At 35.7% G+C, this 17,128-nt stretch overlaps 1 protein-coding gene across 5 annotated transcripts in view; it reads left to right on the top strand.

Moving 5' to 3' along the window:
* The window catches only part of RBM25 (RNA binding motif protein 25), a 46,644-nt gene extending 36,469 nt beyond the window's left edge, over positions 1-10,175 (top strand). For all 5 annotated transcript variants that reach the window (XM_027844729.1, XM_027844726.1, XM_027844727.1 and 2 more), the window contains 7 exons: positions 5-78; positions 1,202-1,352; positions 2,230-2,554; positions 3,083-3,357; positions 4,344-4,442; positions 6,902-6,949; positions 8,570-10,175. In XM_027844729.1, the coding sequence (XP_027700530.1) occupies positions 5-78; positions 1,202-1,352; positions 2,230-2,554; positions 3,083-3,357; positions 4,344-4,442; positions 6,902-6,949; positions 8,570-8,662 (1,065 nt within the window). In that variant the 3' untranslated portion in view covers positions 8,663-10,175. The remainder of the gene's footprint in view (positions 1-4; positions 79-1,201; positions 1,353-2,229; positions 2,555-3,082; positions 3,358-4,343; positions 4,443-6,901; positions 6,950-8,569) is intronic.
* The last annotated feature ends 6,953 nt before the right edge of the window (positions 10,176-17,128 follow it).

The raw sequence follows: 17,128 nt of genomic DNA, 5'->3' as shown, positions 1-17,128 counted from the left end.
GAAGGCAAAAGAAGCCAAACGACTAAAAGAATTCTTGGAAGATTATGATGATGACAGAGATGATCCTAAATATTATAGGTAAGTAACCTTCTTGAATAAGCATTATGCTTTCAACTACTTAACAATTAATAAAAATGAGCTTTGTTTTCCCAGGGAAACCTAGGGATTTATACAGACCTGATACAAAGGTTTTGAAAAATCTGATCTTAGGAACCATATGGAAAACTGTTGCCTGCCTGTGGAGCCTGAAACAGGATCGTAATTACCCCTGCCCATAAAACATTAGGGGACTTCTTTCTGTGTAGCATTGACAGCCAGCCTTCCAACCTATAATTCATTGTATTTGAAATATTTCTTAACATGTTTTGTTGATGCCTTTTGGTTTTTACATTACTTTCTGACACCTCCAGGGGCATCTCTGACATTGTATGCAATTACACACCCATGATCTCTCTCCTCTCATGAAAGGAGGAAGGTGGCAGACTTTTTGACACTCTTAACTTGATTACTGTTCATCATAGCAAACAGAACAGTATAGATTGTAATCTGTAATTGTATGATGCATTTGAGTTTGATGTTCATCACATTACCGATGTAGTAATGTTGTCCATGGTAGTCAAGAGTAGAACCAGAACAAAGCCCGGAATGGTATTACAAGATTTGGGTAACTATTCTGTTATCCACTGTTTCCATTTTCTGCTGCATAGCCAGTTTCTTCTGGGAGTAGTCCCAAGAAGAAAAGCTTCATCATTCAAGTAAGGTTGTGGGGACTCTATTAATAATAAGAATGCTGTCAATTTAAGGTTGTAGGCTATTCAAAACTACTGATTATTTTCGTACTATTGGTGTTCTGCCTTAGAGCCAAAGGAAAGTTGAGAAATGGCCCCTCTTTCACTGATGACTGAAAACCATACTAGTTGTTGCTTTCTAAAAATCAGATTGGCTTATTTGTTCTATTATAGCTTAGAAGAAATAATATTCTTGATGGTGCTTGTCAATGAATGAGTATTAATATGTGTTGAGACTCATCTCGATATTTTAGGAGATATCAGAGAACTTTTAAACTGTGGCCCTTGTTGTCAGGAATATAGCTTTTGTTTATCTTTGGAAAATAGGATTATTTGGAAACATTCTTTCCACTATTTGCTTATTAGCTTTGGAAGAAAAACAACTAATGCATTGAGATTCTTCTCTTTTATAGGGGTAGTGCACTTCAGAAAAGATTGCGTGACAGGGAGAAAGAAATGGAAGCAGATGAGCGAGATAGGAAGAGAGAAAAGGAGGAATTAGAAGAAATAAGACAGCGTCTTCTGGCAGAAGGACATCCAGACCCAGATGCAGAACTGCAAAGAGTAAGAAATAAACTGGAACATTTGAGAAAAGATAATATGTTTTAAATGTTCCTCGCTAAGTGAAATCAACTAAGATAGAATTCAGTTTCTGGTTAACAGCAATGACTCAGGTTGCATTCTTTGCAATAATTATAAGAACTCATTCTGCATCATTTTAAGACTTACAAAGTACTTCCCCTCTGAGATAATTAAACTGTTATATAGCTTATTTTACAGATGAGGAAATTGAGGTTACTGAGTCTTTCTTTCATGTCTAAGTGTTTCTAAAAACTAAGTTAAAAGAAGTTTCCATTTGTAAAAATTGGCTTTAAAAAATTTACATTATCCACAAAAATAGTTCCGTTTAGGTGATTTTGCAGAGAAATTTTGAAAGGATTCTGCTATATTCTTGGGATATATTTATTTGTTATACCTTTAGGGTTCCTATAAATCATTTTTATCAGGTTTTGTACTGATAATATGATTTATTTTTATCTGACAGTCACTCAGCATATCTGTTTTACTCTGGTAACTCTAGATCCTTGGTAAGCAAGAACTGATCATGGATAGTTCAGTTGAGATGTCCTATTATACACTGAACTTAATACTTTTGGTCATTTTCCCCGTTAATTTTCTAAATGAAAGTTTGAAAACATAATTGCTTTGTTTTCCTTTCAAAGTACCATATTAAAATAGGTACTTTATGCTTTATAACATTTTGTGCAGTGCTTGCATAGCTCCTTGTGCAGAGTGAGTATTCTCAGATTATCTAATTCAGAAAGTGATTACTTTTTTTAAAGTCTTGCCTCAGATATTCCATTGTTTGGAGGAAGAAGAGAATTTGAATTCCGTTCTGTTGCAGTTCATTCACGTTAATCCAGTTTTTACTTGGTTATAGATGGAACAAGAAGCTGAAAGGCGCAGGCAACCACAAATAAAGCAGGAGCCAGAGTCTGAGGAAGAAGAAGAAGAAAAGCAAGAGAAAGAAGAAAAACGAGAAGAGCCCATGGAAGAAGAGGAGGAGCCAGAGCAAAAACCTTGTCTTAAGCCAACCTTGCGGCCCATCAGCTCAGCCCCATCAGTTTCATCTGCTAGTGGCAATGCAACCCCCAATACTCCTGGGGATGAATCTCCCTGCGGTATTATCATCCCCCATGAAAACTCCCCTGATCAACAGCAACCTGAGGAACACAGGCCAAAAATAGGATTAAGTCTTAAGCTGGGTATGTTGGGATTCTTTTTGGTCTTTCAGAATCAAAGAAGTTAAATGTATCAGTGGCCACCTCTAAATTTACCCTAGGCTAAAAAATTAATTGGAGGTGGTTAATTGGTTTTTAAGTGCATTGGCAAAATGTTTTTCTAGTTCACTATTTTCATAGTTTTACTTGGGCATCTCTATCAAACTCTGAGAAATTATAATTATTTAGGACTTGTGAATAGTAAGTTTTCTCCCAAGAGCAGGGCTTAACCTGGGGTCTCTGAATTTGGTGTTTTAAATATTTTGATATAATTGGCTTCCTTTGTAATCTTATGTATTCTTTCTGTTTGAAAACTATCTGAGAAGGGGTGCATGGGCTTTTCCTGATGGCCACAGGGATCTATGTCACAGCCCTGCTGTATTTGGATCTGTCTGTGAGAATTGTGACAGGCTGTGATAATATGTGTTGCTGTTCAGGAATAACAAGTTATAAATAAAATAATAACTGGAAGTGTTTTTCCTGGAGGATTACTAAATCATCCTTTTACTTTAGGTGCTTCTAATAGTCCTGGCCAACCTAATGCTGTAAAGAGAAAGAAACTCCCTGTGGATAGTGTCTTCAACAAATTTGAAGATGAAGACAGTGATGATGTGCCCCGGAAAAGGAAACTGGTTCCTTTAGATTATGGTGAAGATGATAAAAGTTCCACCAAAGGCACTGTTAACACAGAAGAAAAGCGCAAACATATCAAAAGTCTCATTGAGAAAATCCCAACGGCTAAACCTGAGCTCTTTGCATATCCCCTCGATTGGTCTATTGTAGATTCTGTGAGTTGTAATTTTAAAATTTTATTAAGCTTATGTCTCGCTTTGATCAGTCAAGCTCTTTTGATTTTGATTAATAGTATTTGTAGAGAAGATCGCATAGTTCACATATATTACACTAACTGTATGTTTGTGAGGATGGTGGTCAGATAAAAAAGTCTCTGGTGGTACTTTAGCTTCTCAAGAGTCTTTCCACAACTTGTGAAGGAGAAGTTTATATGCACATCTGTATTTGTTCTCACAAATTAGATGAGAGGGTCAAGGATGGAATGGAATGAAAAAATGTGTATTAAGTGCTTGCTCCATGCCAAGAACTGGGGATACAAATTGAAAAGTGAGGGCAGTCCTTTTTCTCAAAGAGTTCACATTCTAATTAGGGGAGGAAGTATTATTAAGGAGACTTCAGCTTCATGGCAGATGGAAAGGCCAAGGAAAGGAGCAATGCCAGGGTATTAGTTCACAACCAGTCACTGAGGCTACGGCTCTGCACCACCTCCAGTGAAGGTGCCATGGATCAGGGGAAAGCATCCAGCTGAGAGTAGGTGTTGGGGGCAGGGAAGGAACTGGTGAGTGCAGGTTGAGGCAGGAGAACGGAACAGTTCCCCAAGGCTTACTTTTGCTTTTAATGGGCAGTCATTGATGGGCTGGAGCAAGGTCCTCTATGAGTAATATTTGACTTTCACAATATCATTAAGGAAAATGATAGTAAAGTGTATTACTAGTTTTGTAAGATGATTTATTCTCTTCCCTTTTCCCCCACATTCTTGTTAAAAGCTAGGTTTATAGGTCACAATTAGCTATAAGCAAGTTATTTACAATTTTAGTATTTTAATATAGTTGAATGCAAATGATATATTTTAGCCTGAGACCCAGTGAGTTACTATTTTTCTTGTAGTCCCATATACTAACATTTAATCTGTAATAAATGGTATATTGAAGATAAAAATGTTGAAGCAATTCAAATAAACATTTATCTTTTTCTAATGCAGACATTAATGGAACGTCGAATTAGACCATGGATTAATAAGAAAATCATAGAATATATAGGTGAAGAAGAAGCCACGTTAGTTGATTTTGTTTGTTCTAAGGTTAGTGTTTTACTCTTTCTTTCTCATATCAAGACTCCAAAGATCTAAGGTGGACCGTCTTGGATTTTGTAGATGGTCTTTAAGAATTGCTCTAGCTGAAAAACTGATCACCTTGCAGTTAACCCGGTGATGAATAGAAATTCATGAGCTTAACCGGCTGCATTTTCAAGTTCAGTTGGACCTGCCCAAGGTTGTGCTCTGCCTCTGAGATCTCAGGGTCATCACTGTGCCGAAACAAGGCATTTGATAGCAATACCAATGGACCACGCAAGCCTTCTCTAGCCTTATTTTGGCCACTAACCCCCACCAGCTCACTCAAAAAATGCATGTGCACCCAAGGATTAAAGAGAGCAGGATGGTTGGAAGCTGCCCTACCCCTTCTTCTTCTTCTTGTGTGATGGTGAGAAGCAGGAAGCAGTGTGTGATTGATTACAGCATTGTCTAGATCTACTGCCCTTGCTTGCTGGAATGTTGTTGAGACATGGAGGTATAGTTTCCACCTGCAGTTAAGAAACAAAGTGATTTTTCACCACAAAAATTTTTTGGGTCCTCTGTTGCAAAGCATCTGATTAAGGGTACAACTATTCTCTTTTTTCAGACAAGTTTTATTATTTTTTCTAAAAAAAATTTATTTAACAAAAACCTCCCTTTCTCTCCCCTATACCTTACCCCCATTGAAAAAGAAATAAAAACAAAATACTTGCAACAAATATGCATAGTCAAGCAAAACAAATTCCTGCTTTGGCCATGTCAGAAATATAAATATGTATGTATATATACATCTGTATCTCAGTTTGCATCCTGAGTCCATCACTCCTTTGTCAGGAGAGGGGTAGCATGTTTCATTATGAGTCCTTTGGAATCATGGTCAGTCATTGTATTGATCAGAGTTCCCAAATCTTTCTGTGTTGTTTTGGCTTCACAGTGTTGTTATGTATCAGTTGTTTTCCTGGTTCTGCTCAGTTCATTATGAATCAGTTCATGTAAATCTTCCTAGGTTTCTCTGAAACTGACCCCTTCATTATTTCTTACAGCACAATAATAGTACATTCATAAATGATAATTTGTTTGGCTATTCTTCACTTGATAGACACCCCCTTAGTTTCCAGTACTTTGCCCACCCCAAAAAGAACTGCTCAAAATATTTTTGTACATATGGGTCCTTTTTCTCTTTTCCCATCTCTTTGGGATATATACTTGGTAGTGGTTTTGCTGAATTAATCAGTCAATAAACATTTATTAAGCATCTGCTACATGCCGGGCACTGTGCTAAGTGTTAATAAGCAAGTTTTGTTTTGCGTTAACAAGATGTAGTTACTACAATAAGCAGCATATTCCTCTAAGACTGTGACTAATAGCATAGAGGAAAAATACTATTTATTTTTCCATCTGCCTGTTTAGATAATGAGATCAGGATGGAGCAAGCCTGGATTTTATTTTCATCTGTTGGTACTGTGGCATAAAAAAGATGAGTAAAATGAAGTTATTTTTGTGATGTGTATTAAAATACACTTATGATAACTACTTGAATTGATATAAGGCTTTATAGTTACATAGTGTTTTACATATATTATCTTACTTGGCTCTCCCAACTACTGGGTGATGTGTAGTTAATTACAAGTATATACCTATTTTATAAATTAGGACATTGACCTTCAGAGGTTAAGGAATTTGCCACAAGTTCTTATATCTCTGTGACAGTAGAGCTAGGACTGAAACCTAGATCTTTAGATTCCAGTTCCAGTGCCTATCTTGCAGAAGTAAAATTAGTGGAACATTTGAACTTGATACAGAGAAAATCTCTTAGTAATGTGAGATCTGCTCAATATGGGGTAGTAAAAATGTCAGTCTTAGGATCCTAAGTCTAGACCCATCCTCTTTCTACTGTATTATGTTGCCGCTATTGGTTTTTTGTTTTGATTAAAGTAGATACCTCTGAACTTGTTTTTTTAAAAAAAAATTACCATCTGTTAATTACTTAAGCACCACATCCCCACTTGGGGATTTCCCAGAGCTTATGACTTGAACATTTTTCTTTTCCTCCATTTTGTTCAGGTGGAGGTTTTAAGAACTTGACTTTCTTATGAATAATGTATTTCATTTGTTTTAAATATTTTCAAAATACTTAAATTTAAACTTATGTTTTTAAAATGTTATTCTAAGTGGCATTTCAAGGAATGCTAAGTGTTCATAAGTCATATCTAAAAACTTCTTGATATGAAGTATATTCATGATGGATATTTTCCTGCATGAATATTAACTATAGCACCGTTAAGCCCCGGCCTAGAATCAGATAAAGAGGTGTGGGGTTCTGGGCATAAAATCAAATACTACAAAGTTTCCTTAAATACAGTTGATAACCATTTAAATTATTTTAGAGATTTTCTTAAAATCACTAATATTATTATTGTCTTTTCCCTCTCAAAGTTTTCAGACTAAAGGTTTTTTGTTTCTTTCAGGTTATGGCTCATAGTTCACCACAAAGTATATTAGATGATGTTGCCATGGTAAGTTGGATTTCCTTATCAATAAATGTCCTGTTTTTCCCCATTTCATTGGTATCACAAAATTTGCATCTTTGAACATCATGTACATAATGAATTTCACTGATTGTTGACACATGTTGTATCAAAGAAGCTTTCTTTTTAAGGTGCTTGAAGATTTGCCTCAAGCATCATTGCACAATACTGTAGTCAGGGATTTCTTTTTTCTTAGTGTTAGTCATCTGTTTGATATAAAGCCTAATCAAATTACTGCTACAGTTGGTGCCCTTCAGTTCATGAAATTTTTGAGTAGTGTCATGCAATGATATGCACAAAATAGTTTTAGGCTGATATAGTTCAGTCAGTACTCATTTATTCATTTTTTCTGAGTATGTGTTATCTCTTCAGCTTGCCTTTGACTATCTTATTGCTCAGTATTCTGGTAGAGGGAAAAAAAATACTGAGTTCTGTCACATTTGTCTTTTCATAACATCTAGCAAAAGTTGTTTTGAAAAGGGAAGATGTTGAACTATAAACAAAAAAAAGGGGTTGATCTTATCTGAGGACTTAATTTGCTATATTATCTCCATTTCTGGTTTGTTAAACTGACCTTTGGCTATATTATCTGCTTATGTAAGCTTGGCATTTTCTGTAGTATGAATTTCATTCTCAACTTAAGTAGTAAAAGTCAGCAGGTTGACAGTATAATTTTTTTAAAAAGAATCTCTTTTGACCAGGTAGGAAAAGACGCTTTTGCTGATAAAATTGATAACTTAAGGTAAAAAGTCTGAAATCAGAAGGACTTGAGTTCAAATCCGGCCTCAGACCAAACACTTGACACTTACTAGCTGTGTGACCCTGGACAAGTCACTTAACCCCAATTGCCTAAAAAGAAGAAAAAAAAAAGAAATGACTTGGGGGCAGCTAGGTGGCGCAGTGGATAGAGCACCAGCCCTGGAGTTAGGAGGACCTGAGTTCAAATCCAGCCTCAGACATGTAACACTTACTAGCTGTGTGACCCTGGGCAAGTCACTTAACCCCATTGTCTAGCCAAAAAAAATTTTAAAAGTTGTCATTATTGGGTTTTTTTTTGTTTTGTTTTTGTTTATGTTTTTTGTTTTGTTTTTGTTTTTTTTTTAGTAATTTACTAGAATGTGTGTAAACCCTATGACATGATGAAGTTCTCATAGGCTGTGACACCAGAGCTTAGGCTCTGGCAGGTCCTACCAAGTTGGAAAGAGGATGTCCCTTGCCTGAACTTAAAAGAGTTTAGATAAAAGAGTGTCCTTGCTAGGTTGGCCACAGGGTAATGAATTTTGGGGTCACACCACTATCAATGACCATTTATTAAGTTATAAATGAGTTGCAGTTTGTGTCTAATGGAAGGAGTACCCCACAGGGATGAGATTATAGATAAAAGTAGTGAAGTATTAAAGTACCATATGTGGAGAGATCCTGCCTCACATATATTTTGGTATTAAGTTTCCCTTAGGCAGTTTTCCCTCTAAGTTATAGCTGCAAATAAAACATTTCAGTGCATATTCCTTCAGATTTGGCCATTAAAATTACCTGTGCTGGTTATTACTATTGAAGATGGTTGTGATTATTTGTTTTAATCAAAAATTGTTTTTTTCTCTCCTGTAGGTACTAGATGAAGAAGCAGAAGTTTTTATAGTCAAAATGTGGAGATTATTGATATATGAAACAGAAGCCAAGAAAATTGGTCTTGTGAAGTAAAACTGTTTTTACATTTAGGTTCCATTTCAAATTTTTTCCCCTTTTCCGCCATTCAAAGGACTTTGAATTTTATCTGTCCTCAAAGACACTTGTGAAATCTGTAATTTTTTTTTAATGTAGAAAAATGTGAAAAATTTTTTGGTCCTCTGCTCTGTTAAGACCCTTCTGTTCTCCCTCGGTTATGGAGTTATCTGAATCCTACATTGGTTCTCTTTATAACTCACCAGGTACAATTACTGGTATGTTTTATAAGCTGCAGCTACTGTACAACGCCTCTCTGATAATCTTGTTCTGCTAATTTGTCCTTGTAAATATTAAAATGACTCCCTGGTTCTTTTGCAAAATTGCACTTAATGTTGAATTGTACCAGTTAGAAAACCAAGATAATCATTTTTTATTGCAAGAGTATCAGCCATCTTTTATTTCCCACCCCCAACCCTGCCCTTTTTAATTTAAAAACTGATCAGAAATGGCAAGTCCTGTTTAAGGTATAGAATTTAAATTAGAATGTAAGAATGTGTCAAGTGGGCAACCCACTCTTCCTTAAGCTGTGTGTGTGTATGAGTGTGAGTGAATGTATGAACGTCTTCTTTTTTTTCCCCCCTCATTTGTCTTAGGGGCAGCTGCCTTAAACATTTCATGATTCAGGATCCTAAAGGGAAAGTAGTGATATTGTGCCAACCTAAATGTCTTGGACAATTGAATTGTCAGTGTCCCAGTGCATGGGATTTTGTTATGGTGCAGCATTCTGTTGAACAGGATGGGGTTCCCCTGTTTAGCTGGCTCCTTCAGCTTTTCTCTTAAGGGAGAATGAGTCATGCAGAGCTTTTTACATTTCTTTAGGCTGATCATTAATTTCTAGAGCACATTATTTTTTACATTCATTGGCTTTAACTATTATAGCTCCATTTAGTATCTCCTTGTAACAACCTCTCATCTTTTAAGAAGAATTTCTTTTTAAAGAAAAAAATTCTTTCAAGAAATGTTTTTCTTTTAAAAAAAAAGCCAATTTCAACATTGGGAGAAGTAGGAGAAAACATTAATAGATTTGGACGTAACAGTTTAGAAAACAATTTGTCATCCATTTAGGCATTTTTTGACCACTCTTGATTTTTTTTTCCCCTTAAATTGTAAGAAAACTGTATGGCTTAACTTTTTTAAAAAATAATATATATATATATGTATACATAAATGGAGACTTTGTTTTACCTCTACATATCCAGGTTAAAATTCTGATGATGTGCATAAAGACGTACCATGGGCTGTTTTTACTGTAGGACAGAACTTTACCAGGGAGCAAAACAGGTTGACCTGTTTAGAAAAGCTTAACTGTGACCCTATGTTACTAGATTTCTTTCATCTTGAGGGGACATTTGAAAACACTGTTCTTAACAAATGGAAACGTGAAAAGGTTCCACCATGTAAATATTTCGAATATTAAAAAATGTATATATTTGATCTGGGGACTCAGATTCTTTCAGAGTCTTGTTAAATAAATGGCATCATGTTATAATTGTGTGGTGCAGACTAGAAAACTTTAATTTGAAAATATGGGATGAGTTTTTGTGAGGTTTTCATGAATATTTTATGGGTATTTAGGAAAGATGGAAGCAATACCTTGTTTTGGATGGACCTCCTTTACATGTGTGGAAATGCCTTTGTTGTCATAATGTTTTAAATTCTGATTTCCTAAGGTGAAAACTTAGGGAAGAAATCCAATATTATTTGTTAATTACAAAGATCTCTAGAAAGGGGCTCTTTTCCTGTCTGTTCTTTCTTCAACCTTTATCCCATTTCAGTGGTAGAAACTGTAATAGGTACATCCATGCTCCCTTAACATAGTTAACATTTCTTTAGACATAATATTGGAGAATTGTTTCTAGTTCATTGGCCCAATATTGTCAATTTCAAATTTTATTCTAGTAGATTTAAGAGATCTTGTTGTGTTTTCCCTATTTAAATCTGATTTTTATCTGTATCATTTTATTCAAGGTATATTTATCTTTCCCTTCCACACTTACTGTATATTGCCCTTCGAGAAACGTCAACTTCATATAGCGAATTGGGAGTGGGAAGAAAAACTGTACATATATGAAAAACATGAAGGATCTAGGATTTTTAAAACTGACAGTACATACCTCTGAAAAAGTTTTAGATATAAACTTAATAAGAAAAGTCTTTCTAAAAATGTCAACACTAAGAGAAACCTATTTAGAGGTTGATTTTTAAATATCATTTAATATGCTTTTATGACTGGTATTGTATATAATTTTATTTCACACAGCTTCCAGAGAAACATGCATGCAGTTTCCCGTAAATAGATGGGACTTCCTGGGTTGTCTTCCTAATTAGACCATGCATTCATCACTTCATAGATTTTTATCATAGTTGTGTAATTCCACATGAGGGTGCTGTGAAACAGTTACACTGCTTCTAGTTAGGTTATACTATATTTCCAAGAGTAGTTGCCTTTCTGCATACCTTGGGTTTTGTCACCAATACCCTTTTTCCTCTCCCTGGTTTGGCATCTAAAAACATTTTAAATATGCAATTTCTTAAGAAGCATTTTTTAAAAAAATTTAATAGATGTTGTTTTAACACATTCCCACAATTCCTCCATCTCATATATTTCCAGTTGAATCCTCAATGATACAATCCCCCAAACATTTAAAAGTAACAATATTGAAGTGATTGTTACTGATAATGAATCAAACTTTACCCTATAATAGACTCACATTCCATATATGGAGAGTGTAGGCTATATAAGTTAGTACCAAGTTTGCCCACTGTTTTTTGTATTTTTGTTTTTGTTTTTTGGATGAGGCAATTGGGATTAAGTGACTTGCCCAAGGTCACATAGCTAGTAAGTGTTATGTGTCTAAGGCCAGGTTTGAATTCAGGTCCTCCTGACTCCAACGCCGGTGCTCTATCCACTGTGCCTCTTAGCTGCCCCTTGCCCACTGTTTTTGATCTCGGATTTGTTGCCTTCCTTAATATCTAGTTATTAGTAGTAATTGTGTATGATCACAGGACCATAGATCTCAATCTGGAAGATATCTCAGATTATCTAGTCTAGCCTCCTCCTCATTTTACAAATGTGGAAACCCTGAGGTCCAGGGAGATTATGACTTCCTTGAATTCACACAGGTAGTAAATGTCAGAAGTGAGATTTAAACTCAAGTCCTCTGACCTCTGAGCCACTGTGCCATGCTACTAGCTATATTCTTTATCTCAGTTCCATTCCACAAATGGTTTATTTAGTGCCTTCTGTTTGCCAGGCAATACTAGGGTCTGAAGATACAAAGATAAAAGCAGAACAAGTCCTTGCCCTCAAGGAGCGTACATTGGAAGGAGAATGTGGTTTTCAATCTGTACACAAGCAAATACAGGCTAATTTTAGGGAGGCGAGAACAAAACAGGTGAGATCCCAAACTGGTGGGAAAGGATTTGGTTAGGAGGTAGCACTTGAGTTTAAGCCTTCAAGGAACAAGAAATTCTGAGAGAAGAAAGTGGATAGAGTGCTTGTCAGAGAACGAGCCTATGCCAAACAAGGAGATAGAAGACAGAGGCTGAGGAATAGTTAGCAGGCTAGTGTGGCTGCAACTTTTCTTCTGCTTTGTCTGTTCTGCATTACTTCATACAAGTCTTCCCATGTTTCTCTGAGTTCTTCGTATTTGCCATTCCATGTGGTACAATGATGGTATTTTACATATGTACCACAATTTATTCAGCCATGCATATAAGAATTTCCCATTTTTGCTTTTAGATATACTACTACTATAAATATTTTCATGTAAATAGGTTTTTTTTTCTTACTGTTTATAGTGTTCCTCATATGTTCATATAAACCCAAGAGTAGGATTGCTGGGTCAGAGTGTAAATGACACGTTTGCCTAATTAGCCAAGCAAAAGTCTATACCTTGATATTAAGAATTAAGTTAATATGTGAATCAAATTCATTTAAAAAGTGATGAATTCTATGGGATTAAGATGCCCATTGAAATGGCAGTGGAAGATGGTTAAAAATATAAGTGAAACACTGCTTTTTTTTTTTAAAGAAAAACTGCACTATTGCTTTTGATTTAAACTATTGATAGTTCAGATAGTTGTCTTTATAATTTTCAGCAGTCAGTCAAATTTTCACTTTCAAGCAAAATATTTTTTTCAGAATAAGGATATTTTAATCATTGTATCCTTAGTACTTGGCCCTGTGATTGTACATAATAGGTTTTAAACATTTGTTGAATCAAATTTATTGACCCTGGACACTTAACCTCTGTCTGCCTCAGTATCCTCAACTATAAAATGAGGATAATAATTGCACCTACCTCACAGGGCTGTGAAGATCAAATAAGAAAATATTTGCAAAGTGCTTAGCACAGTGCTTGGCACATGGTAGGCACTTAATAAATGCTTGTTCTCTCCCTCCCTACCCCAAATTGATATCCTTCAACTTTCATTGAGAAATGATAGCTGGAAGCTAATCAGCTGTGGTGGTGAATGGCTACTGCCAATGCCGGTAGAACATACCACCAGAATTTAGGGTCAAGGTTAAGTGCTGCTTTCAAATAGAAACCAATATGTGGCAACATCTGTGAACTTTTCCAGAAAGTAATACATCCTAAGAGAGAGACTGTGAACGTGTTGCTGTTATGCTGCTCTTTAGAGACCCTAGTATCTTTTAAATGTTCTATTTGTAATTTAAAATGTAACTGAAGGAAGATTAAGCTTTAATCTAATTTTAACATGCAGTCATACATAAACCGTGATAATTTTTTCCCCCAGCAAGCTCACTTTCTCCACTGGGTGGGGATCCAAAGATGTATACCTGCCCTCAGAGCTTACAGTTCATCTGTGTCTTGTAGCTAATGTATAAGTATCAAGAATTAACTGTATGACCTTTAGAAAGTCACTTCATTTCTCCTACCTGACAAGCTTTTGGTGGTCTTAATAGAAAATGTTTTGGAAAGTAAGAATTTTTGTGGTTTTTTTATTTTTTTCAATCAACAAAAATTTTATTTTTCTATCCTCTAACCTTACCTCCCAGTTTTTTCTTTTTGGTGGTAGGGTGAGAAACTCTTAACAAATATGTAGTCAAAACAAATATTACTGTTTCTTTCTTGTTGTCCAGTGAAAGGTATTTAGGTTTTGCATTGTACAACTAGACCAAAATATCTTTAGAATGAAGAAATAAAATTCATTAGGTAGGTTAACATGGTTTAATAGGAATACTTCTTGATACATTTAACTCCCCATGCTCTGATTTAATTGCTCACTAGACACCTTTCTGAATGACATGATAGAATACAGGTAGGAGCATTAGATTGGGAGTCTTAAGTTTATGTCTTAGCTCTGCCACTCATAAAACTATCTGTAAAATGAGATGGTCGGACTAGATTTCTGTGGTGCTTTGCAGAGTTAACATTCTATAATGAATTTCTCAGCTATCGTACCAAATATATCTGCCGTTGGAAACTGGCATTCTGCTTGAAGAATTTAGCATGAGTCAGTTCCTCAGAGCCTGACACACCGTTGTGCCAACTGTCAAATTGAGTTGCTAGATCTTCGAAACCCAGGATCGAACCCTAATCTCATAAAGTCACCTTTAGGGACTGCACCCTTTGGTCCCATGAGCCAGTGAGGCTCAGCCTGAAAAAGCTTTTCAGTCTAGTCTCTAACCATCTTAAGCACAATAGTAGTGACCAAGATTCTGATCATTGCAGTAAACAGGGCAATTAATCTTCCTATGACTAGACATAGTAATTTAGCAGGGGAGGTGAAGGCAATCTCATTGACAAGGTTTCAGCAAAGAGCTTTATATAGTATCACAGTGACTCTTGGTAAATCTTTTATATCATTCAGTGATACAAAAAAATTTATCATTCATTGAAGAAAGTCTCATATACTAGTAATTGACATTGTATTGCACCCTTCAAATAAATTAGTGTCACTTGGTCCTTAATGAGAATGTGCAAAAGCTAGTTTTGGGTCTTTGTAACTAAAGATATTAAATAGTTACAATAAACAGAAGTAGTTAGTAGAAAACTCTAGATTAGCATTGAAGATATGTGAATATTCATGCTGTACTGTCTGTCGCTGCTATGTAGTGATTTGCAGTGGTTTAGGTAACCTTTATGAGGATAGTAATACTTATTCCCTTATCTACCACAAAAATGTGCATACTTAGTCAAGATAAATGGAATTTATTAATGTAAATTTTCACTTTAAAATAAACTTCCCATTTTTTCTGAATCTAGGACTGTCTTGGGAAAGACTAATGTGATCTTAACAAGCAATCGTGGCAAATAGTAAAAACACTAGTGGGGAGAGTAGCCTTTCTTTCTGTTTCCTTTTTACATCTCAAACCCTATGAGGTCAGGACTTTTCACTAGGAAACTTTTTTAAAGTAGATGTGTGATTTTATTGGTATATGGAATTATCTGTGTTTTAGGAAACCCCATTTACAAATGCAGATGGTACCAATTCTGCACTTAGAAACTCTTGGAGAGGTTTCTGGGTCACTGAGAAGTAACCTGCCAAGATCACAACATATAATCTGTAAAAATTCAAGCCAAAATCTCCCAAATTAAAGGCCTATGTTGTCCTATATAGCACCCTTAAATAAAGTTGGTGGTATTACTTTATTTTGGTTCCAAAACGACTTACCATCCTCTCTAGTATCATTTGTTATCGTTATTGGTAGGAAATATCCTAGAAACCTAAATGCCTAACACTGAAATATACACAAAGATTGTTCATTTTCTCTGCTGAAGAACAATGAGATACAAACTCTTTTCCTTGGTAGTTAAAGCTGTTCAGTGTGGTTCCAACCTTTCTAGTCTTAAAATTACTCCTGTTAACGCACTCTTTATTCCAGGTGAACTGTCCTACTTGCTAGTTTTTTGTTTTTTTTTTTTTTTAGCAATTCTCTTATGAATTTAATAAAAAAAAAGGTAGACATTTTGATATGTAAATAACAAGGGATTTATTATAAAACTGGACTGTTATGTACTTTTTCTACTGTGTATAGCTTTTAAAAAGATAATTCAAATTTAATGGTTTCAGTTCTGCTTGCTTGTCTGTGTCCTCTTTGGAACTCCTGTACCCTTCAGTTATTTCTGACTGGTTCATTGATGTTCTTTTCTTTATATGTTTTTTGTGTCACTATCTCTTCCCTCTCTCCTCAAAAAGTAGCCCCCCCCACACACAGTAACTCTTCCTTATAACTTAGTCAAGCAGAACATATCCACATGTTTGCTGTGTCTAAAAATTCTCATCTCCACTTCTGGTTCATCTTTCAGCCAAGAAGTAGGAAACGTGGTTTATCATCTTTTCTGGGTCATTGCTTTGGTCCTAATTCTTAGAGGTCTTTTCAGAATTGTTTTCTGTTACAGTGTTGTAGTCATTGTACAGATTGTCATCCTGGTTCTCACTCCTTTGCAAACTCAGTTCATACAAGACCTCCTAAGTTTCTCTGAATATATCCCTTTCGATATTTCTAAAGACACAGTTAAAAAAAAACAGTAAAACTCATGGTTTCAATTATCAATAAATGCCCAAACTTTAGGCAACAAATGAAGAACTAGAGATTCTAACACGAGCAAATTTGACCTCACTGAGAACTTGAATGAAACCCATGAATCTGTGGGTCTGTGAGGGATTACTTTATTCAAAAGACACAGAGTAAGTAAAAGGGAGGGGGATAGCATTGTATGTTTTTAAAATTGTATTTTTTTTTTAGGCAATTGGGGTTAAGTGACTTGCCCAGGGTCACACAGCTAGTAAGTGTCAAGTGTTTGATCTGAGGTCACATTTGAACTCAGGTCCTTCTGACTTCAGGGCCGGTGCTCTATCCACTGCTCCACCTACCTGCCCCAATTGTATTTTTTAGTCAGCAAAAATTTGCCTTCTCAACCTCACATCCCAACTCCATCCCCTACCAAGTCCCAACTTGAGAACAAAAGAAAAAATCAAAACTATATTTTTACATTGGCCATATCCAAAAAAATCAAAACAAAATTTGCTTCATTCTGCATTCTTAAATCTTTCATCTTTGTATCAGGAGATGGGAAGCATATTTCCTCATTATTCCTCTGGAATTATGGTTGGTCAGTACATTGATAAGTTCCTAATTCTTTCAGAGTTGTTTGCCTTTACTGTATTGCTGTCATTGTATAAATTGTTCTCCTGGTTCTGTTTACTTCACTCTGCATAATTTCATATAAGTCTTCCCAGGATTCTCTGAAATCATCCCTTTCATTTATTTTTTTTTTCTTTTTGGTGAGGCAGTCGGGGTTAAGGGACTTGCCCAGGATCACACAGCTAGTAAGTGTCAGGTGTCTGGGGTTGGATTTGAACTCAGATCCTCCTAACTCCAGGGCCTGTGCTCTATCTATTTTGCCACCTGGCTGCCCCCATCCCTTTCATTTCTTACAACCCAATAGTATTCATCACATTTCTAAACCA

This window comes from Vombatus ursinus, unplaced genomic scaffold (genome assembly GCF_900497805.2).
Source record: "Vombatus ursinus unplaced genomic scaffold, bare-nosed wombat genome assembly UNPS02014945.1, whole genome shotgun sequence".
NCBI lineage: Eukaryota > Metazoa > Chordata > Mammalia > Diprotodontia > Vombatidae > Vombatus > Vombatus ursinus.
The sequence above is the reverse complement of the archived record's forward strand: the minus strand, read 5'-3'. Positions and strand labels throughout refer to the sequence as shown.